Source organism: Capricornis sumatraensis, chromosome 16, assembly GCF_032405125.1.
Source record: "Capricornis sumatraensis isolate serow.1 chromosome 16, serow.2, whole genome shotgun sequence".
Classification (NCBI taxonomy): Eukaryota; Metazoa; Chordata; class Mammalia; order Artiodactyla; family Bovidae; genus Capricornis; species Capricornis sumatraensis.
This window is the reverse complement of record NC_091084.1, coordinates 77746971-77768077: the sequence shown is the minus strand read 5'-3', so window position 1 is coordinate 77768077 and position 21107 is coordinate 77746971. Positions and strand designations below refer to the sequence as shown.

The following is a 21107-nucleotide window of genomic DNA, read 5'->3' as shown; positions in this document are numbered from 1 at the left end:
GACTGCAGCCATAAAATTAAAAGATGCTTACTCCTTGGAAGAAAAGTTATGACCAACCTACATAGCCTATTCAAAAGCAGAGACATTACTTTGCCAAAAAAGGTCCGTCTAGTCAAGGCTATGGTTTTTCCAGTAGTCATGTATGGATGTGAGTTGGACTGTAAAGAAAGCTGAGCACCAAATAATCGATGCTTTTGAACTGTGGTGTTGGAGAAGATTCTTGAGAGTCCCTTGGACTGCAAGGAGATCCAACCAGTCCATTCTGAAGGAGATCACCCCTGGGAATTCTTTGGAAGGAATGATGCTAAAGCTGAAACTCCAATACTTTGGCCACCTCATGCGAAGAGTTGACTCATTGGAAAAGACTCTGATGCTGGGAGGGATTGGGAGCAGGAGGAGAAGGGGACGACAGAGGATGAGATGGCTGGATGGCATCACTGACTCGGTGGATGTGAGTCTGAGTGAACTCTGGGAGTTGGTGATGGACAGGGAGGCCTGGCGTGCTGCAATTCATGGGGTTGCAAAGAGTTGGACACGACTGAGCAACTGAACTGAACGCCAGGTTTTTTTATTTTTGGAAAGAAATATTCTAAAAAGTAACTGTAATCTTCAAAAGTGTCAAGGTCATGAAGCAAGGGAAAGACTGAGAAACAATCCCAGATTGAAAGAAACTAAAGCCCTACAACTAAATACAATGCCTGATTCTGATCTTGATTCTGGACTGAATCCAAGTCTGAATGCAGTCTGTCCTTTAAGGCTGTGAAGAACATTATTGGGACAAGTGATGAAATTTGAATGGAGTCTAAGGGTTAGATGGTAGAAACATATCAAGGTTAACCTACTGGTACTGAAGTTGTATTGTGATTAAGTAGGAAAAAATGTCCTTGTTTGTAAATTCCCACCAAAGTATATGAGGTGATGTGGTATTTAATCAATAATATTCTCTCAAAAGATGCAAGAAAAAAATTATTTACACTGTATTTGCAACTTTTCTTTATGTTTTAGATTTTCAAAATAAAAATATATAATTAAAAAAAAAAGACTAGGACAGGGTAAGCGGTTGAGGAGCATGGGAGCAGAAAAAGCCCAGGAGGTGCAGGCTGAAACATTAAAAGGCTGTGCGAGTGGGTCTGGGTGAGAAGGAGGCATTTAAGCAAAGACTTGAAGGAGCAAAGGTAAGGGAGTGAAGCAAGAAAATATCCTGGAAAGAAGATTTCAGGACACCGGAACAGAGTCCACGGTAGGAGTTGGCCCGGCCTGATCTCGAAGCCACAAGGAGCCATGTAACTGTGAGCAGGGGGAAAGAAGTGGGAGGCGAGGTCCTGGAGAAAATCGTGGGGGAGGAAAAACGTGGTGCCAGTGGTAAAGGACCCGCCTGCCAAGGCAGGAGATGTAAGAGATGTGGGTTCCATCCCTGGGTTGGGAAGGTCCCCTGGAGGACAGCGTGGCACCCACTCCAGCACTCTTGCCTGGAGAATCCTGTGGGCAGAGGCGCCTGGAGGGCCACAGTTCATAGGGTCGCACAGAGTTTGGACACAACTGAAGCGACTTAGCACGCAAGCACGAAAACCCCCGCAGGACCTGGCAGGCTGTTTCAGGGAGCTTGGCTTTTACTCCAAGTCTCGCAGCTGCTGCAGGGTTTTGAGCAGAGGAGTGACATGATCTAACGAGGCTTTACAATAATTCCTTTGGTTGCTGTGTTGAGAACAGAGTACACAAGACAACTGGCCAGGATGCTTCAAAAATGTCGATGTCATGAAAGACCAAAAAAGATTGGGAGGTTGTTCTAAACAGAAGGAGACTGTAGAGACTTGACAAATGACTGCCATGTGTGACTTTTAACTTGATATTGGATTTTGTTTTTTAAAGGCTCTAAGGCATGTTTTGGAGATAATTGAAGAAATTGTATGGGCTGTATATTAGATTTTATTGCCTCAATATTAAATTCTTTAGGTATGACACTCTACTATGCGATAATGTATTGGAGTTCCATTATTAGGATGTCTTTACTCTTAGGAGACACAAGTTGAAATATTAGAGGTGGAGTAACATGATGTCTGCAGTGTACTTTGAAATGGTTCAGAAAAACACACAGACAGCAAAAGAAAATACAAATCAATTAGTGAATCTAGGTGAAAGCTACATAGGTATTCATTGAGCTCCAAATGAAATATTCTTTCATTTTTTAAATATATTTCACAGTTTTCAAACTAACAGATTTTAAGAAGTATTTTAGTAGGGGTCCCCAGAGGGACAGATCCAACAGGAGACATACATGTATGTAAAGAGATTTATTATAAGGAAATCAGCTCATACAATTACAGAGGTGGGAAACCTCCATGGTGGCTGGGGTAAACTGGCAAACTGGAAACCCAGGAATGTTGCTGGTTTAGTTTCAGTCTTAATCAGAAGGCCTGAGATCCCACGGAGCTCCTGGCATACATTTTAGTCTGAAAGCCAACAGGCACAAGACCCTGTTCAGTTCAGTTCAGTTGCTCAGTCGTGTCTGACTCTTTGCAACCCCATGGACTGCAGCATGCCAGGTCTCCCTGTCCATCACCAATTCCCGGAGTTTACCCAAACTCATGTCCATTGAGTAGGTGGTGCTATTCAACCATCTCACCCTTCTCCTCCTGCCTTCATACTTTCCCAGCATCAGGGTCTTTTCAAATGAGTCATTTCTTTGAATCAGGTGGCCAAAGTATTGGAGCTTCCACCTCAGCATCAGTCCTTCCAACAAATATTCAAAACTGATTTCCTTTAGGATGGACTGGGTGGATCTCCTTGCAGTCCAAGGGACTCTCAAGAGTCTCCTCCAACACCACAGTTCAAAAGCATCAATTCTTCAGCGCTCAGCTTTCTTTATAGTCCAACTCTCACATCCATACATGACTACTGGAAAAACCATAGCTTTGACTAGACAGATCTTTGTTGGCAAAGTAATGTCTCTGCTTTTTAATAAGCTGTCTAGGCTGGATCATCAAAAAAGCAAGAGTTCCAGAAAAACATCTATTTCTGCTTTATTGACTATGCCAAAGCCTTTGACTGTGTGGATTACAATAAACTGTGGAAAATTCTGAAAGAGATGGGAATACCAGACCACCTAAACTGCCTCTTGAGAAACCTATATCAGGTCAGGAAGCAACAGTTAGAACTGGACATGGAACAACAGACTGGTTCCAAATAGGAAAAGGAGTACATCAAGGCTGTATATTGTCCTTATTGAACTTCTATGCAGAGTACATCATGAGAAACGCTGGGCTGGAAGAAACACAAGCTGGAATCAAGATTGCTGGGAGAAATATCAATCACCTCAGATATGCAGATGACACCACCCTTATGGCAGAAAGTGAAGAGGAGCTAAAAAGCCTCTTGATGAAAGTGAAAGAGGAGAGTGAAAAAGTTGGCTTAAAGCTCAACATTCAGAAAACGAAGATCATGGCATCCGGTCCCATCACTTCATGGGAAATAGATGGGGAAACAGTGGAAACAGTGTCAGACTTTATTTTTGGGGGCTCCAAAATCACTGCAGATGGTGACTGCAGCCATAAAATTAAAAGACGCTTACTCCTTGGAAGAAAAGTTATGACCAACCTAGACAGCATATTCAAAAGCAGAGTCATTACTTTGCCAAAAAAGGTCCGTCTAGTCAAGGCTATGGTTTTTCCAGTAGTCATGTATGGATGTGGGAGTTGGGCTGTGAAGAAAGCTGAGCGCCAAAGTATTGATGCTTTTGAACTGTGGTGTTGGAGAAGACTCTTGAGAGTCCCTTGGACTGCAAGGAGATCCAACCAGTCCATTATGAAGGAGACAAGTCCTGGGTGTTCATTGGAGGGACTGATGCTGAGGCTGAAACTCCAATACTTTGGCCACCTCATGCGAAGAGTTGACTCGTTGGAAAAGACCCTGATGCTGGGAGGGATTGGGGGCAGGAGGAGAAGGGGACGACAGAGGATGAGATGGCTGGATGGCATCACCGACTCGATGCACATGAGTTTGGGTGAACTCTGGGAGTTGGTGATGGACAGGGAGGCCTGACGTGCCGTGATGATTCATGAGGTCGCAAAGAGTCGGACACGACTGAGGAACTGAACTGAACTGAGGTTGGTCATAACTTTTCTTCTAAGGAGCAAGGTTAAGAACTGATATTTCAGTGTAAGTCCCAAGCCTGGATCCCTATTCTTGGGTTTCCCTTGTGGCTCTGTCAGTAAAGAATCCGCCTGCAGGGTGGGTAGACCTGGGCTCGATCCCTGGGTTGGGAAGATCCCTTGGAGGAGGAAATGGCAACTCACTCCAGTATTCTTGCCTGGAGAATCCCCATGGACGGAGGAGCCTGGCGGGCTGCAGTGCACGGTGTCATAAAGAGTCGGACATGATTGAGCGACTAAGCACAGCACCCAAGCCTGGAAGAAACCCAGCTCAAGACAGGAAGAAGGAGTTCCCTCTATCTCTGAGGGTGTTCAGCCTTTTGGAGCTATTCAGGCCTTCAACTGATTGGATGAGGCCCACTTATTTTGGGGAATCCCCTAATTCCTAACTAGGCCAATTCTGCAGTTGAAAGACCGACCCCCTCCACCCCGCCTCCTTCAAAAGCGCCCTGTGACCCGCCTGATTAGGACTACATTTCCCAAAGGCCCAGGGGACACCGGGTCGTGTCTCCCTCCCCTTTCTATTTCTTCTCCCCGCCAGGTCCCGCCCCTCTGGGCGTGCCAGCCAATGGCGCATCCTCCTCTCGCTGCGGCACAAACAGGACGAGGGCGGGAACGTTTCAGCAGCCGCGGGGGCGGGCCCTGTGGCCTGCGCTTATCTTTTGAATCCGGGCAGCAGATTCGCCGCCGCAACGCGGCCCAAGCTAACTTTTTTCAAGAGTCGGGACTCGTTGACGGAGTCTCACTAGTCAAGAGCAGACGTAAAGAGAGGTAATATTATAATATTAATCTGTCCCCGCGGCTGCCGCCCGGTGCAGTCTTTAGGCTGCTCTTGCAGATGGTGAATCTGCTGCCGAAACTCGAGAGTCCGGTGACTCGGCAGGAGAAGATGGCGACGGTGTGGGACGAGGCTGAGGTGCGCGCTGGGGAAGCTGGCGGTTCTGGAGCCCGGGCCACGGGGAGACCCCGCTGGCGGGAGGGGAGGCGGTGGCTGCGGGGGGCAAGGTCGAGCCCGGTCCCGGGATTGGGGCCGCTTGGTATGCGGTCGCGACTCCGTTCTGGTTTTTTTTGCGGATAGTGGGTTAATTGAGGCAAAGAGTTGGCTAACTCACAGTGCTGAGTTAACTGCCTTGAATTTAAGAAAAAAAAATTTATTTTTTTCACAGCAAGATGGAATCGGGGAGGAAGTTCTCAAGATGTCCACAGAAGAGATCATCCAGCGCACACGGCTGCTGGACAGTGAAATCAAGGTGGGCAGTGAAGCCCCCTCTCCCTGCCCGCGTCCCCCCACACACGGCAGGCCCTGGTGCTCTCACGTCGTCCCCAGCCTCCCTCGGAGAGTGTGGGGACCGCGGTTTCCTCCTCAGACCAGAAAAAGAGAAAACTAAGTTTTAAAAGGGAAGGGGAGAGGGCCGGGGTGGGAGACCAGGCCTGAGAGAAGGAATTGGCTGACTGCTGTTCCCAGCTTGGTCTTTCCAGTATTCCTCTTGAGAGTCTGTTTTTTAAGAAACCCCCATTTTACAGATGAGCAAACTGAGGCTAAAAGAGGTGTTTTTGTTGTTGTTGTTTTGTGTTTTACTGTGGTGAGATATGGAGCCTGTAACGGAAGGCAGAACCTAAAGCCCGTGTGTGCTCAACTCAAAGTCTGGCTTTTTCCCTTTACTACAACTGCTTACCCTGGAGGTTTCCCGACGGGCCTCCTGTTTCGACCTTTACTGGTTGTGGACAGTCAGGCTGAGCATTCAGAGAGCCTTTGAGCTGAGTGAAGGGGTGCAGGAGGGTTCCTCCGGCCGCCTGGATAAGGTGCTCCAATTAAGTGGCCCTCAGATAAGCTGAGGTAAGGCTGAATATTTCCTTCCATTCACCCTTGTCCCAGATCATGAAGAGTGAAGTGTTGCGAGTCACCCACGAACTCCAGGCCATGAAGGACAAGATCAAAGAGAACAGCGAGAAGATCAAAGTGAACAAGACCCTGCCGTACCTGGTCTCCAACGTCATCGAGGTGTGTGTGTATGTGGAGGGGAAGAGGGGTCAGTGGGGCTTGGAGACAGCCTGCCACTGGGGAAAGAGTGGGTGGGCCTCTTGAGGCCTAAATTGCATGTAGGATCTAAACCTCTTAGGTTCTCCTCCCCACTGTAAGTTTTTAGGGGAATATACAGGCCTGAAAAGGCATTGGAAGCTTCGTGTTTCTTTTTCTACTGGGTATTTTTCCTCGGGGGATAGATGAGCTCTGTGCAGGGAAGCAACACCTGAGCAGAGATCACACTAATCTTCCGATTTATTAACCGTACCTTTGCTGGGCTCGGGGCTAGGCTGAGGAGTGAGGGAGGGATGGTGAGCCCTGGAGTGCTGAGGTTGTCTAGGCCCCAGAAGTGCTGGGCTCTGCAGAGTACAGGGGGGCTGAGCGAGGCCTCTTGATCTGAGCTGCTTCCTTTCCCAGCTTCTAGATGTTGATCCCAACGACCAAGAGGAAGATGGTGCAAACATCGATCTAGACTCCCAGAGGAAGGGCAAGTGTGCAGTCATCAAAACCTCCACACGGCAGGTGAGGCTGGCCCAAGAGGGGAGCGCAGAGGCCGGGGGGGGATGTGGGACAGGACTCGGGAGCCTGCCTGAGGGCAGCGACTGAGGCTGCACCTGGAATCCTTCTGCAGACCTACTTCCTGCCTGTGATTGGCTTGGTGGATGCCGAAAAGCTGAAGCCGGGAGACTTGGTGGTGAGTGGTGTCCCTGAGCCCAGGCGGGCCTTTTCCAGCCAGGTTTCTCCCACTGCTGAGCCGAGCCCCTGGCCCCGGCCCAGGTCACTGTGGGTCCTGAACGTTTGCAGAGCTGCCTGCCCTTTGACTCTTGTGTTGCCCGGTCCTGTGGCTCTCCTTTCACTCTGGACACCTGTCCCCCAGTCACTTAGGTAGGCGTTGCGCTGGGACAGAGCTGAGGCTCTCATGCTGTGTCCCCAGGGTGTGAACAAAGACTCCTATCTGATCCTGGAGACCCTGCCCACCGAGTACGACTCGCGGGTGAAGGCCATGGAGGTGGACGAGAGACCCACGGAGCAGTACAGTGACATCGGGGGCCTGGATAAGCAGATCCAGGAGGTGAGGGAGGCCCGGCGCCTCGGCCCGAGTGCTGCTCGTCCCGTGCCTCTTACCCTCGCAGCCTCTAGGGAGGCAGGGAAGCGGCCATGGAACAGTTTGGAAGACTGAGCTCTGGAGGGTCTGAACAACTTGCTCAGGATCTCAGACAGTTAGGGCCAGAGCCAGGACCGGAGCTCAGGCTCCTGTTCTTAGACCGTCCTTCTGCCCCGTCCTGCTGTTCTGGGAGTCCACCGCCAGCCTTGGTGGGAGCGAGCGTTCTGTGTCCTCTGGATGTGGGGCAAGGAGACGGCGGTGTCCCTGAGTTGAGTGGGAGGGCTACAGATAGGGTTAGGCGGTGGGAGCCCACAGGGTTCCCTGTCCTCACCCAGGTCTTCTTCCTGGCAGCTAGTGGAGGCCATTGTCCTGCCAATGAACCACAAGGAGAAGTTTGAGAACTTAGGGATCCAGCCCCCAAAGGGCGTGCTGATGTACGGGCCCCCAGGTACGGGGAAGACCCTGCTGGCCCGGGCCTGTGCTGCGCAGACCAAGGTGAGTGCCTTGGGAAGGATGGGGGGAGATGGGCAGGAGCTGAAACTCGGCCGGGTGGGCTTGAATTGAAGGGGCCTCTTGTCGCGCCTTGGCCTGATTCTGTCACCCCCCCACCCCAGGCCACCTTCCTGAAGCTGGCCGGCCCCCAGCTGGTGCAGATGTTCATCGGGGACGGTGCCAAGCTAGTCCGGGACGCCTTTGCACTGGCCAAGGAGAAAGCGCCGTCCATCATCTTCATTGATGAGCTGGACGCCATCGGCACCAAGCGGTGAGGGGTGCGGGGTCCCACCAGTTTGGGTCTGGATCCCCACTCTTGCACCCTGCTCGCCCCGGGATGCTGGCAGCTCTGTGTGCTTGGACTTCCTAATGCTCTTCTGACTAGCCTCCCTGCTTCGTTTCTTTTCCCCCACCATCCTCTCTCCTCACAGGTGCCAGCAGGTTCCCCTCAGAGCTTCACTCACCGGCTCCCCCAGCCCCTCACGCAGGCAGAGCCTGCTTTCCCCTGCCGGGCCTCCCTGCTGCTCCGTGGCATCATCGCTGGGCTTGCCACGGCCTGCAGGGCCCCTGTGTTGGTGCCCCGGCTCCCCTCCAGCCTCACCCCGTCCCTGCCCTCACCTCCCCGCCGCCCCTGGCTTCCTCCAGGCGGCCCCCGTTTGCAGGCCCACTCGTTGGCAGAGATTCGCCACCTGCTCTTTTCTCTCTGGAATGTGCTTTTCCTTTTTCCCTGATCTCCGCTGGTCGGTTGCCCAGTGATGTGTTTTCAGCCTTCAGATCTCAGCCTGAGGGACATTTCCTCAGGGACAGCTGCCTGGGCCCCCTGTTGTATGCCAGGTCTGGGCCAGATCCTGTATTCCTTCTGAATTTTAGCTCAGTTTGTGATGGCACCTTCATCGGGGGTGCAGGCCAGGCAGCGGGTTCTGCTCACTGCTCTGTCCTCAGTTTGGCACCTGAGCCCAGGAGCTCTCACCTCTGACACCTTTTCTGTGCTGGTCCTTGGGCGGGGACCCCCAGGCTGAGCGGGACTCCTCTCAGCCCCGGGATGGGTTGGGTTGGGCTTCCGGTGGTGGAGCAGGGGAGGGCACCCCCCGAGCTGTGGCCTCACCGGTGTCTCCTTCGGGGCCCAGCTTCGACAGTGAGAAGGCCGGGGACCGGGAGGTGCAGAGGACCATGCTGGAGCTGCTGAACCAGCTGGACGGCTTCCAGCCCAACACCCAAGTGAAGGTGAGTGTTGTCTTCACGGGGAAGAAGGGGCGCCGAGGTCCGGGATCTCCTGTCGTTTCACTGGCGCGGCTCGAGTTAGAGGCGGTCTTGAGTATCCGGTGCCGTCTCACCTGACCGGGGCCGCCTCCTTGCCTGTCGCGGCCGTGCCTGTCGCCAGTCTCTGAAGCTCCCTCCTCATTCAAGCGGCCACGTCTCCTCCTCAGGTCATCGCGGCCACCAACAGAGTGGACATCCTGGATCCCGCCCTGCTCCGCTCAGGCCGCCTGGACCGCAAGATCGAGTTCCCCATGCCCAACGAGGAGGCCCGGGCCAGAATCATGCAGATCCACTCCAGGAAGATGAACGTCAGGTGGGAAAAGTCCCGAGCGAGGCGCTGAGACCTCGGGCGGCAGAGCCGTCCCAGTCCTCTTCGTACTGAGCCTCCCCGGGCTTCCCCTCTCCCTCCACCTCCTGTTCACACAGCGCCGTCCCCACAGCGGCCTCCGTTTCTCCCAGATGCCTGACCTGACACAGAGCCTTAGTGGGGCCCGGGATCCTTAGCGTTCACCTGCACACACACCCCTGCCCCCCGGATCGGAAGGCGAGCTGGCCCAGGCCGTTTCCTGGCCTCCCCCGCTGCCAGGGGCCAGGCAGACCTGGGTTCAGATCTGTGTGACCGTCCGCAGGTGGCATAAGCCTTGGTTTTCTTCCTGGGACTTGGGGGTGAGAGCTGCAACCTCCTGAGGTTGTGATGTCAGGTGCAGTGCTTGGCGCAGGAGGGGAGTCGGTGCAGTGCTGCGCTGGTGCAGGCCCCGTGCCGCCTGAGAGACAGTCGGATGGCTGTCTTCTGTCTCCACCTTCTGCTCCCCACAGACTGGATCCTGGGGTCCAGGTGCATCTCGAAGGCTGGAGACACGAGAAATGACTTGGTCTAACCTACTCTGACCTCCCTCCCTCATGCCTCCCCCCTGCCCTGTGCAGAGGGACGGAGGGACGAGGCCCAGTGGGGAAGGGACTCGCCTGTGATCCGGGCGAGTCGACCTCGCTGCTCTTCCTGCCCCCTCCCCGTAAGTCACTGAGTCTCGCCCCACCTCCCCACAGTCCTGATGTGAACTACGAGGAACTGGCCCGCTGTACGGATGACTTCAATGGGGCCCAGTGCAAGGCAGTGTGTGTGGAGGCGGTGAGTGTGGGCCGCGGAGGGTGGGCGCTTCATACCACCTCCCTGCTTAGGCTGGTGGAGGCGGCCGAGGGTGGGGCTGAGAAGGTGGAGGCCTCAGGGAGCTGGGCTGGGGCGTGGGGAGGGGCCCAAGAGCCTGTCTGTTCTGGGGCGTGGGGGGGGGGCCCAGAGCCTGTCTGTCTGGGGGCTGGGGCGTGGGGAAGGACCCGAGAGCCTGTCTGTCTGTCTGCGGGGCTGGGGCGTGGGGAGGGACCCAGAGCCTGTCTGTCTGTCTGGGGGCTGGGGCGTGGGGAAGGACCCGAGAGCCTGTGTGTCTGTCTGCGGGGCTGGGGCGTGGGGAGGGACCTGAGAGCCTGTTTGTCTGTCTGCGGGGCTGGGGCGTGGGGAGGGACCCAGAGCTTGCCTGTCTGTCTGCGGGCTGGGGCGTGGGGAAGGACCCGAGAGCCTGTGTCTGTCCTGGGGGCTGGGGCATGGGAAGGGACCCAGAGCCTGTCCGTCTGTCTGGGCGCAGGGCATGATTGCGCTGCGCAGAGGCGCCACGGAGCTCACCCACGAGGACTACATGGAGGGCATCCTGGAAGTGCAGGCCAAGAAGAAGGCCAACCTGCAGTACTATGCCTAGGGGCCTCCTGCTGGCAAACCTGCGCAATAAAGGATGCTTCTGTTGCTGCCGCCTGTCTGGCCTTCCCCGGGCCTTGGGTAGAGGAGTAGGGTTGTATGCCGGAGGCCCTTCCCTGGGTGCTGCTGCTGGAAACCTGAGCGAGCCATGGGCCTCAGACCAGTTGTCAGGGCAGGGCCCCCTGGTAGGGATGGGTGTGCGCCCCAGCTGCTCCCTGGGGTCTCCTGGCCTCCAGACCCCTCTGACTGCACACTCCCCACCCCGCCTCTCAGTCTGAGCTGAAAATTCTTGTTAACCTGCAGCTCACCTGAGGGGCCCACAGAGAAGCCAAACTAGTGTTTCCCTTCCTTTTGAATCTTGGTGCTCTGGCCCTCGACCTTGCTTCCTGGTAAAGCCAGGCCCTGGGCCTTGGCTCCCTGGTTCCCGGCTGCCAAGCCTTCTGTTTGTCTCCACGTCCTGGTTCGCTGTTGGCCCATTTCCTCCCGCTGAAAAATGAGCTTCAAGCAGATCCACTGAGAGCCCTTCTAGGCCTAACCCCGCTCACGCTGTGTCCTCTCCCTCCCCTGGTCCTGCCCCCAGCCCCGTCCCTGTGACGCCCCACGTCCTGTCAGAGCCCTTTACCATCTTGCTGGTCATCTGCCTGCCACCCTTCCAGCTCTGCCGCCTGAAAGCTGACCGGGTGGTTCACCGCTGGCTGAGGGCTCGGCCTGGGCCACATGCATTGTGGATCTTATGCATAATTGTATCTAGTTAATCTCAGCCACCAGTAGGGCAGCCCTATTTTATGGATGCATCTGAGCAGCTGGGCCAAGACCACACAACTCTTAGATGGCATAGCCAGGATTCAAACCTAGGAGTGAGCACAAAGCCTACTGTGTTGTCGTTAGCAGGTTTGACTGTCCCTCCCGCCCCCTCAAACAGCCTGTTAAAACAGCAACCCTTCGAGAACGCCCCATCGGCTCTCACTTGCCCCCTGGCAAGAGCCCCTTACCCTCTTTTTCCATCCCCTCTGAGAGGCCGTGCCCACAATCCCAGAACTGCTGCTGCCTGCTGGCAAGTCCGGAGGCCCCTCCCTCTCCCACTGCCGCCAGCCTGAGTCGGGGCACCCCCGCTGCGCACTCCTTGGTGTTCGGTCCCACTGACTTCCACCCCACCCCCCACCCCCTCGCCATTCCAGAGTAGCCCCAGCACAGCCTCTGATGGGCCTCTGTCCCTCTCCTGAGCGTCCCCACCTGAATGAGGCCTCAGGCTTCTCATCCCTGACCTCGGAGCCCCCATCTGTAAATGGTACCTGGCTGCCTCCCTCAGCGGGCTGAGTGCACCGACGTCCCGCGCCTGCTGAGGGCTGGTGGGGGCCCTCCATTCATCAGGCCTGGGCCCACCAGGCCCTGGCTGTCACGAACAGGTAGACCAGGTCCCTTTTCACTGAAGATACTGAGTCAGAGCCAGGCCTTCCCTGCCACGGAGCCAGCCGACCTGGGCGTCACACCCTGAACCAGACTCCATGCTCCCCCCACCACCTGCGAAAGGTGGGAGAGGAAGCGGGCTCCCCATCCGCCTTCTCCCAGGAAGCAGCTCCTGATGCTGGCTTTACTCAGCCTGTTCACTGGAGGGGAGGGTGTGGTTTAGAATAAAGATCTCATTTTTTCTTTTTAACAAAAAATAATTTCATGGAGGCCAAACCTGGAGACGACTCTGTGGGTGGAGCTCCCTCCCGTGGTGAAGTTGCTTAGGCCAGGCTGGGAAGAAGCCCTTGGTTCGCAGGTCTGCGAGAACACCAGCCTTGGGGGTGACGTGGGCTACAATGGCCTAGAATCAGGCTTGTTTTATTGACATAAGCTAACAACAGAACAAGCCAGAGAAACGTGAAATGTTTATACCCTGTTCGGAGAAGCAGCTCGAGAGAGTGCAAAGATGAGCAGAAGGGCTGAAGGTGGGGATGACAGGCTGGGCAACCTGCAGGAGCCGTGCGCAGAGCAGCCAACCTGGCGGGGACACGAGGTGCCCGGCTTTCGTGTGCAGAACAGAGGCAGCCAGTTCGTGTGTATTTATTTGCATCTCATCTATACAACAAGTTATTTACAGATACAAACGGAACCACAGCAAAACTGCTATAAAACCGATCAGCCCCTCCTGAGGGCAACTCCTCCCGACGCCCACGGCCAAGCGGCAGGGCTGGAGCCTGGCTGTGGAGCAGGCCAGCTGAGTACCTGGGCCTCGGCCAAGGGAAATAGCTGGGGATTATGGCTTCAGCATTCTCCCAGAGCACATTCCTGAGTGCTGACAACGTGGAGCCCTCACCGCCCCCACCCAGCCCCACCCGCGGCGGCTGGGGAAGGGGGCCTGTGATGGGGGCGGGCAGCCACCCTTCCCTGTCTTCCTGTCCTCAGAGTGTCTGCCGGACCCCGGGCTGGCAGAAGCACCCAAGTGGATGGGGGGGACACTGGCGTGGGGCTGCTTGCTGCCCTGCTGGCTGCTGTTTGGCAGCTGGAGGTGGCAAGAGCTGCTGGCGCTGCCAGGGAGCGTTCGCAGCGGGGGAACAGGAGCCGGCCCAGGGCTGACGGGGAACAGGTCTTAGAAAGCATCTCCCAGCTCCGCGCTGGGTGGAGTAGGACCATCAGCGCTGAGTGGAGCCGGGGGCGAAGCAGCCGCCTCTCCTCTCTTTGGCCTCGGAGCTGGTGAAGGGAGGACCAGGCCACGGCCGAGAAAAGGTGCCCAGCCTTGGTCCCTGGCTGCTCGGAGCCGGGTGCACGTGCCCAGGGGCTTACCCCCAAGGCCCAGGGGCCCCGAGGCCTCGGCGGGAGACAGCCTTGGGGCTCGCTGCAGGCCTGGTTCCTGGGGTGGCTCGCTCCTCCCAGCGTCCTGCGCAGACGCCTCTGCTTGGGATCGGCGCTCCCTGCCTCACTGCTGACTCCGGGGGTGCAAGCCCACAGGGTGACAGGGGGAGAAGACCAGTGGGCGGGCCCGGGCGTCAGGAATCACAGTGTCGGCCTCGCACACACCTATGGCCACATGTGCACAACATGCACACACACACCACCCTCGTGTTGGGTTGGTGGCGCACTCGCTCTCTGACACACGCATATTCACTCACACACACACACACACGGTCACAGAGTGAATCCGAGTCTCTTATTGCTGTGCAGGGGTGGGGCGCCGGGGACAGTCACTCCACGAAGACCGAGAACAGCACCATTACCACGATGCCCGCACAGAGCAGAAGCACCTGCTGCAGGGAGTGCCTGCGGGCGAGAGGGCTGGGGCTCAGGGGGCCGCATGGGCCGACGGGCAGCGGGCAGGGGCCTGCCAACGGCAGTGCCGGTGGGCAGCTCACCACGGGTCGTCTTCCTCCAGGAGGTCAGGCAGCACGTTCACCAGGGCGATGTAGAGAAAGCCGCCGGAGGTGAAGGGCAGGATCCAGGCCACCGTCTCCTCTGCAGCAGGGGGAGGAGCCCTGACTGGCTGGGGGTGCTGGGCGGCTATGTGTACCGACCGACCCCCCTCCCGCGAGGTGGACCCGGGCAGAGCCGGGCTTGGATACCCGGGTCAGGGCAGCCGTGCCCTTCAGCCAGAGCCCCTCTGCAGACCGCCACCACCCCCACGCCCGTACCTACTCCCTTGGGGGACTGCGCACAGATGGCGAAGCAGGCGCCCAGCAGGCCCCCCAGTGCCGTCGAGAGCTGCAGCTTGGCTGCGCTCCATCGGTCAAAGCCGGCCCGGAGCAAGATGGCAAAGTCGCCCACCTGAGGGGAGGTCCAGATGATCACTCTGGGCCCTGGTGGGGCCAGACACCCTGAGCATCTCAGGTGTGGATGGGTCCACCAAACCCCGAGCAGCAGCCCCATCGCTGGGAGCCCCGGCCTACATCCCCTCTGCTGAGCCCTCAGTCCCGAGGCGGCTGGAGCGCGGCTGCAATGGTGGCTGTGGCCTGAGTAGACTGAGGGGCCCCAGGCCTCTGGTGCAGCCCCCCAAGCCAGCCATTGCTGGGCAGTCCCACCCAAAGTACCCCCACCAGCTGCACCCCCACATGGCTGATCACGGGGACCTTGTGGCACTCACCTCATGGGGGATCTCATGCAGGAGGATGGCCATGGTGGTCAGGAGCCCGATCTGGAGGGAAGGGAGTGTGTGTGGGGGGGTCTGTGTTGAGGGCACCCACCTGTCCACTCATCCTACCAGTATCTGCTCTGGGTGCCTTGCCTGGACACCGTTGGGCTACTGGAAATACAGAAGCGAATAAAACAGACCAGGAATCCGCCCCCGAGAAGCTAACTGTCGGTGGGGGGAGAGGCAAGGGCTGAGTAAACACAGAAGGAGCCATGTGACTACACAGCGTGACAGGGGCCATGGGGACCAGATGGACTGCGTGCCATGGGACGCGAGGGGCCTGACAGATGAGGGGTCAGCAGAGGCCTCTTTGAGAAAGTGCTTTTGGAACGGAGGCCTGAAGGATGAAAGTGGAAGAAAGAACACTCCAAGCAGAGGCAGCAGGGAGGAAGGAGCCACCAGAGGGGGACGAGGTGGGCCAGCTCCAGGGCAGACAGACCTCGGGGCCCAAGCACAGAGCGCAGAAGGAGCAGGAGTGGGGAGAAGCGTCTAGAAGCAGGCAGGGGCCGAGTCTAGCAGCTTGGCTGAGGCCCGTGGTCCCAACGAGGAGTGTTTGCAGTAAGGAGGCTGGGATAAGGTGCTGGGTGCGGGGAGCGTGGAGGAGGCAGGTGGACTGGAGGCAGGGCCGCCTGGTCAATGTGGGCCCCGCATGCCCATCGCGATGGCCTGCGCCCCCGCCCCGCCCCAGCCCCACTCACCTTCTTGCTCACTAGGAAGCTGGCAGCCACAGCCAGCCCGTGGGTGAAGTTGTCTATGGTGTTGGCCAGCAGGTTGAGATAGCCGCTGACCTGGGTGAAGAGGGACAGGGTTGGCCTGAGCCGGGCCGGCCACTCGGGGTGGGGCAGCTGTAGGAAGGGGGGCCCCGAGCAGGCCACTCACTTTGATGTTCCGGACCACGGCGCTCAGGCCGGGCTCTGCAGCCGGCTGGGCCAGAGAGTGGCCTCCATTGAGCGCGGCACCAGCTGCGGGGTCTTTGCTGGGGGCCTAGGGCCAGGAGAAGGGGGGAGAGGTGACATTAGATGCCCCCCACTTGGCCAGGGTAAACAAAGGGAGTGAGACAGGGGAGACCCCTTTTATCTGGCTAGACCTCACTGCTCAACCAGCCGGGTGACCCCAGACCCAACAGGCCCTCTGCCCTCCACACTGCTGTCACTATCATCCATGGGGACAAATCACAGCAGGGGCTGGGGCCCTGATCCTTCCAGACAAGCTGGCCCAGCCTCCTAGAGCTCCCAGGAAAGGGCTGAGAGGCCCTCTTTTTTAGGGCTTGACTCAAAACCTGAATATTCATTGGAAGGGCTGATGCTGAAACTCCAATATTTTGGCCACCTGATGCGAATAACTGACTCACTGGAAAAGACCCTGACGCTGGGAAAGACTGAGGGTGAGAGGAGAAGGGGACGACAGAGGATGAGATGGCTGGATGGCATCACCAACTCGATGGATGTGGGTTTGAGTAAACTTCGGGAGTTGGTGATGGACAGGGAGGCCTGGCGTGCTGCAGTCCACGGGGTCACGAAGAGTCGGACACGACTGAGGGACTGAACTGAACTGACTCAAAACCTGGGCCTCCAGGCCCTAGCACCACCACAGAACGAAGGCTGACCTGTGTAGGCTCTGGAGTTTGGGGCTCACCTGGCTGTTCTCCTCCTTCCCTTTGCCGTCCAAGAACAACTTCTCCAAAACCAGGAAGGTCAGGAAGCCGGCAATGACCCACAGTCCCAGCTGCTGTTGCTGCTGCAGGCTCCGCCCCTCACCACCTGCAGGGGGCAGCACTGACAAGCCAGGCCAAGCCAGGGCCACAGATCCGGGGTGGGGGCGTCGCCACTGGAACTGGGGCACTGGGACCGTGATAGAGGTCCAGGAACCCCTTTCCCAGTCATTCTGCAGAGTGGGCAGGGCCTAGGCCATTCCTGGGCCTGGGCACCAGCTCCCACCCACTGCCCACCACCCTCCTGGCCTCCCCCCAGCCTGTGGCCTCACTCACCAGAGCTGGCACTGTTCGTGTAGGCCCACGCCTCGGGGAGCAGGTGGAGAAACACATTGCCCAGAAGTCCCCCCAGGGCAAAGCTGAGCAGCTGTTTCAGGCGCCGTGCCCCAGCTACAAGGCAGAGATGCGGGACCTGGGAACTGAGGCCAGAGTCCCTGGCCTGACCCCTTCCCCACCCAGGTTACTGGGCTCCTAGTGTGATCCCAACCAGAATGCACGTCTCTAGAAGGCTGGACGTGGGCTCCTGGCCTCCCCAGGCCCCCAGCCTCCAGCCCCAGTAGGGGCTGGTGTTCAGCAGGAATTCACTGCGTCCTGCAGGGCGCCTGTAGAGCCACTATTGCTCCAGGGCTAAGAGAGCGGACAGGCCCCAGCTCCCAAAGCCAGCAGCTGCTAAGTCTGGGCAGATTACTTCCAGGACTCAGTCTTATCATCTGTAAACTAGGGACAATTATATCTATCTGACAGTGAGTGATCTTCAGGAAATTAAATGACAACATGTACGGGAAATGCTTATTAAAGAGGAGTTTTTCTCTTCTCAGCCACTGATACTCTCAGAGAAGTGGCAGAGATCTGACAACTTGTGCAGACTTAGAATACCCAGAGTTGGAAGTGCCCTAAAGGGGCCGTCTCAAAACCCTTGGTTCAGTAGACAAACTAAGGCCCAGAGGGAAAAGGTGGCTTGGTGGTGGGGCTATGATCCCAGGGTAGCTACTGCTTCCAGGCTGTGTGACCTTGGGCTCCTTGAAGAACTTCTCTGTGCCCATGCGTCCCCATCTGTAACATGGAGCTAACAATCCAAGTCCTCCCTAGGCTGACCCCGCAGGGATGCCATGAGAGGGGCAGGAGCGCCGGGCCTGAAGAGGGCTGTGTTCACAGATGCGGTGCCAGCCCTCAGCCCAGTGCCCGGCACGGCTGCATGCATGTCCATTTGCTGAATGAACGGTTCCTAAGCCTGGCAGGCAGCACAAGTCCCTGGGGGACCCTCGCTTCCAAGGTTCCCAGGGCTGGTCCAGAACTTCCACGACATTGTCCTGGCTGGGGGCGACAGGCACCTGCATCTTTAGGGCCCCCCATCTGGTCCTGTTTCTCTTTCATCACAGAATGTCACTGTGGACATGCGCACATGGTAGGAAGGGGAAGCCAAGGAAAGCCCTCTGCCATGCCTGCGCCCACCTCCCAGGTGCCCTCCCTAGAGGAGGCGGGCTGCCAGCCTCTCGGTATTCCAGGGAAGCCTGCCCTGGGGGCTCTGGGTCTGAGCACCCTTTTGCACACTGAATGGGGGCTGAAGTGAGAGGCGGTGCTTTTTACAGGGCACTGGCTGGTGAACATGGAGCCCCTTCCCAGCGCTGGGCAGTCTTCTCTTTTTTTCATGTTAACTGCTTAATTTATGTGTGTTGGGCCCACCACCCCTACCCTTGCAGGGGTCACACATGCCACACGAAGCCAGCCTCGCTGTGGTCGGAGCCCGGGACGTAAGCCTGCACACGCCACGCCTAAGCATGGTTGAGACAGCAAGGAAACTCTGGCCAGAGGTGACACCTAGTCCCACTGCTCATCAGGTCTGTGTACAGCGTTTCCTGTATCACCCCAGAGGTATAACATCAGGACGGGCTGAGTAGCAACCGTCTTCTCCTGCACCATCCCACCCGCTCCATCAGTACCACTACCTCACGTCTCAGTAAGATCCCAAACCCACTCCTCACTCGCTAAATATGGTACAAGGTGACACTCAGGGGAGGCAGGTCCCCTTGTGTTCAAGAACGCCCCCCTCCCAGGTCTGGAAGCCAGGGTGGATGATATCCCCCAGGCTTTTCAGTGGCTGGGCAGTCTTCCAATCGCTTTACTGATATTAGTTCATTTAATCGTCACAATAACACCTATGAAGTTTATACTGTTATTATCCCCTTTTTTAAGGTTGGGACCTTGAGGCAGAGCCAAGTTAAGGAACTCACGCAATACTACCCAAAGTGGCAGAGCCAGGCTTTGAACCCCAGGCAGCCTGGCATCCTATTTCCAGCCTTGCCTCTTGCTTCGCAGTGAACGTTCGCTGACGTTCATCTTTCAGAATAAACAGGTGCACAGATGGATGAACAAATAAGCACGGCGCAGCCCGGCTCACTGGACCGCAGGGAAGAGCTCTACTCAGTCCACCCTCTGCCTCAGACACGCTGCCGCCTGGGACGAGACCCGGCTCTCCCAGGAAGGGCAGCGGCATGGTTCCCCAGTCACCTGCTGCCCCCGGGTGCCGGAGGGGGGATCACTCACCTTCTGAGCGCAACGTGGTCCCCATCTCCAAGGGAATGACAAGCAGAGGGAAGACCCCGCTGAGCCCCACCATGAGCGAGCCCAGGAGGGAGCAGACCCACGTCTCCAGCCTCTCTCCACTCAGCAGGGCCCCCCAGGACTCACTCTCCTTATTGTCCAGGCGACAGGCTGCTGCCACCCCCCGGCTCCGGAGGGCCTGCTGGGAGCCCCCAGCCCCTCCCAGGAGCTCCAGGGCAAGAGCCATGAGGAAGAGGAGCCTCTGTCCCGCCATGCCGATGCCGGGGCAGGGACATCCAGGCATGCCACGTGCTGAAAAAACACACAAAGGCCGCTTGCATGAGCGGCCACCCTTGGCCGCGCACCTGCTTAGAAAATGTGGCACCTGGACCCTCCCTGCGCTCCTGGTGGCCACGGAGCCCACCCTCCTGCCTGCCTCCCCCAGGGCCTCCAAGGACCCCTATGAGGGGTGCATGGAGCAATGGGGCTCTGCTCCTCCACACCCCACTTCCAAAGGCCACACACTTTTTTTTCCCTTGGGAGCCAGTTCCAGACTTTGTGTCAGCCTGTCCGCCTAGGGCTAAACTTTCCTTAATGACAGGGTGAGGCGCTGGCTGGGTTCCCTTCAGCCACCGGCAGGCCCGCTCCCTCAGGGTGTCTGGCTGCCAGGGGAGAAAGCTTGGCTGCCAGGATGCGCCCCAATGAGGACACCCCCAGGGGCGGCGGCCGGCGGCACTGTCTAGCTTGACGGGACGAGCTTAGGAAACGCAGGTGGCGGATGCCAAGCAGCTGGGCTAGGTCAAGACCATCAGGGCTTCTTCCTAGGAAATGAGTCTAATATCCCGGGGCCCGGAGACAGACAGGAGGCGAGGTAAGACAGAAGAGAGAGGCTCCTTCAGTGACGAGTAGCCTCCCAGATGCACAGGGCACGGGCATCCAAGACCCACCCTTAGCTCTGTGCTCCACGCTTAAAGCTGCTGGGCTTGCGGCGCTGTGTGCTCAATCGCTCAGCCCTGTCGACTCTTTGCGACCCCAAGGACTGCAGCCCGCCAGGCTCCTCTGTCCATGGGGATTCTCCAGGCAAGAATACTGGAGTGGGCTGCCGTGCCCGCCTCGCCTGACTGTGGACAAGTCCCTAAAGCTCTTCTCTGAGCCCTTAGTCTCCTCCTCCTCCGAGGGAGATCAGTACGGCCTCCCTCACTTGGTCGTGATGGTGAGATGAGTTTGCCCATCGGGTGAGCCTGCCTGGCATTGTGAAGGTACAGAGAGCCCTCCTCACGTTAAGGGGCAGCCAGAGTATACCCAGCGGGCAGATCACAGGATCTGGATGTGAGTCAACCAAGAGGGAAGTTCAACCTGGAAACTCAGGCATGAGGTTTAAATGTGGTCGGCCCAGCCTTAGGCCGGCTGTGACCTTGAGCTGGTGATGTCCTTGCCTCAGTTTCCTCATCTCCTGATGGAGGTGGGAGGGAGGCAAAGCAGCTGGAAGAGACGCTAGGATCTGGGATCTCCAGGCCATAACGGGACCCTGATGAACCCCACTGGGCTCCTCTGGGGACCAAAGCCGGGACTGCGGGCAGGAGGCCGGGCTTGGGAGGCAGAGGCGGGTCACGGTTAGAGGTGAGGGGGCCCCAAGTGTGGAACAGGAGATGGGGGTACCGAGAGAGTCAGAGAGGAAGAGAGAAGGGGGGAAGCAAGAGCGGCAGAGTGAAGAGGGGGAGAGCCAAAAACAGATGCGGAGCGGGGAGAGATGGGGACGACGCGTGGGAGACAGAGGAGAAGAGCCCAAGGAAGTTTTAAGTCCCGCGCGAGAGGCCCAGGTCCGACCTGGACAAGGGGATCGGCAGAGTCCGTCCCGTCCGGGGCTCCGGCCCCGGGCGTCGGGCGGTCACTCACCGTGCGGCGGCGGCGGCGCTCCGGGCGGCCCCGGCCATCCAGCTGCTGCGCCGCGCCCCGCCCCGGCTCTGCCCCGCCCGGC

General features: G+C 57.6%; 2 protein-coding genes across 3 annotated transcripts; one reads left to right on the top strand and one right to left on the bottom strand.

Moving 5' to 3' along the window:
* Window positions 1-4839: 4839 nt before the first annotated feature.
* PSMC3 (proteasome 26S subunit, ATPase 3) lies at window positions 4840-12328 on the top strand. The gene is made up of 12 exons (XM_068988246.1): window positions 4840-5064; window positions 5315-5398; window positions 6025-6150; window positions 6589-6693; window positions 6803-6865; window positions 7106-7243; window positions 7628-7771; window positions 7891-8039; window positions 8896-8992; window positions 9196-9341; window positions 10073-10154; window positions 10663-12328. Exons 1-12 carry the CDS (start codon window positions 4987-4989, stop codon window positions 10771-10773), a joined length of 1323 nt encoding a protein of 440 aa, XP_068844347.1. The 5' UTR covers window positions 4840-4986; the 3' UTR covers window positions 10774-12328.
* Window positions 12329-12824: 496 nt separating this feature from the next.
* Window positions 12825-21082, bottom strand: SLC39A13 (solute carrier family 39 member 13). 2 transcript variants are annotated; one of them, XM_068988595.1, is made up of 10 exons: window positions 21026-21082; window positions 19133-19441; window positions 16865-16978; window positions 16513-16637; window positions 15757-15861; window positions 15576-15665; window positions 14830-14880; window positions 14381-14513; window positions 14105-14204; window positions 12825-14012 (listed from the first exon to the last, which is right to left on the bottom strand). In XM_068988595.1, the coding sequence occupies exons 2-10, from the start codon at window positions 19431-19433 to the stop codon at window positions 13937-13939; spliced, it is 1095 nt and encodes a 364-aa protein (XP_068844696.1). In that variant the 5' UTR covers window positions 19434-19441; window positions 21026-21082; the 3' UTR covers window positions 12825-13936. The 2 variants fall into 2 exon arrangements, with proteins under 2 accessions (XP_068844696.1, XP_068844697.1); XM_068988596.1 differs by having other exon boundaries at window positions 14385-14513.
* Between the last annotated feature and the right edge of the window lie 25 nt (window positions 21083-21107).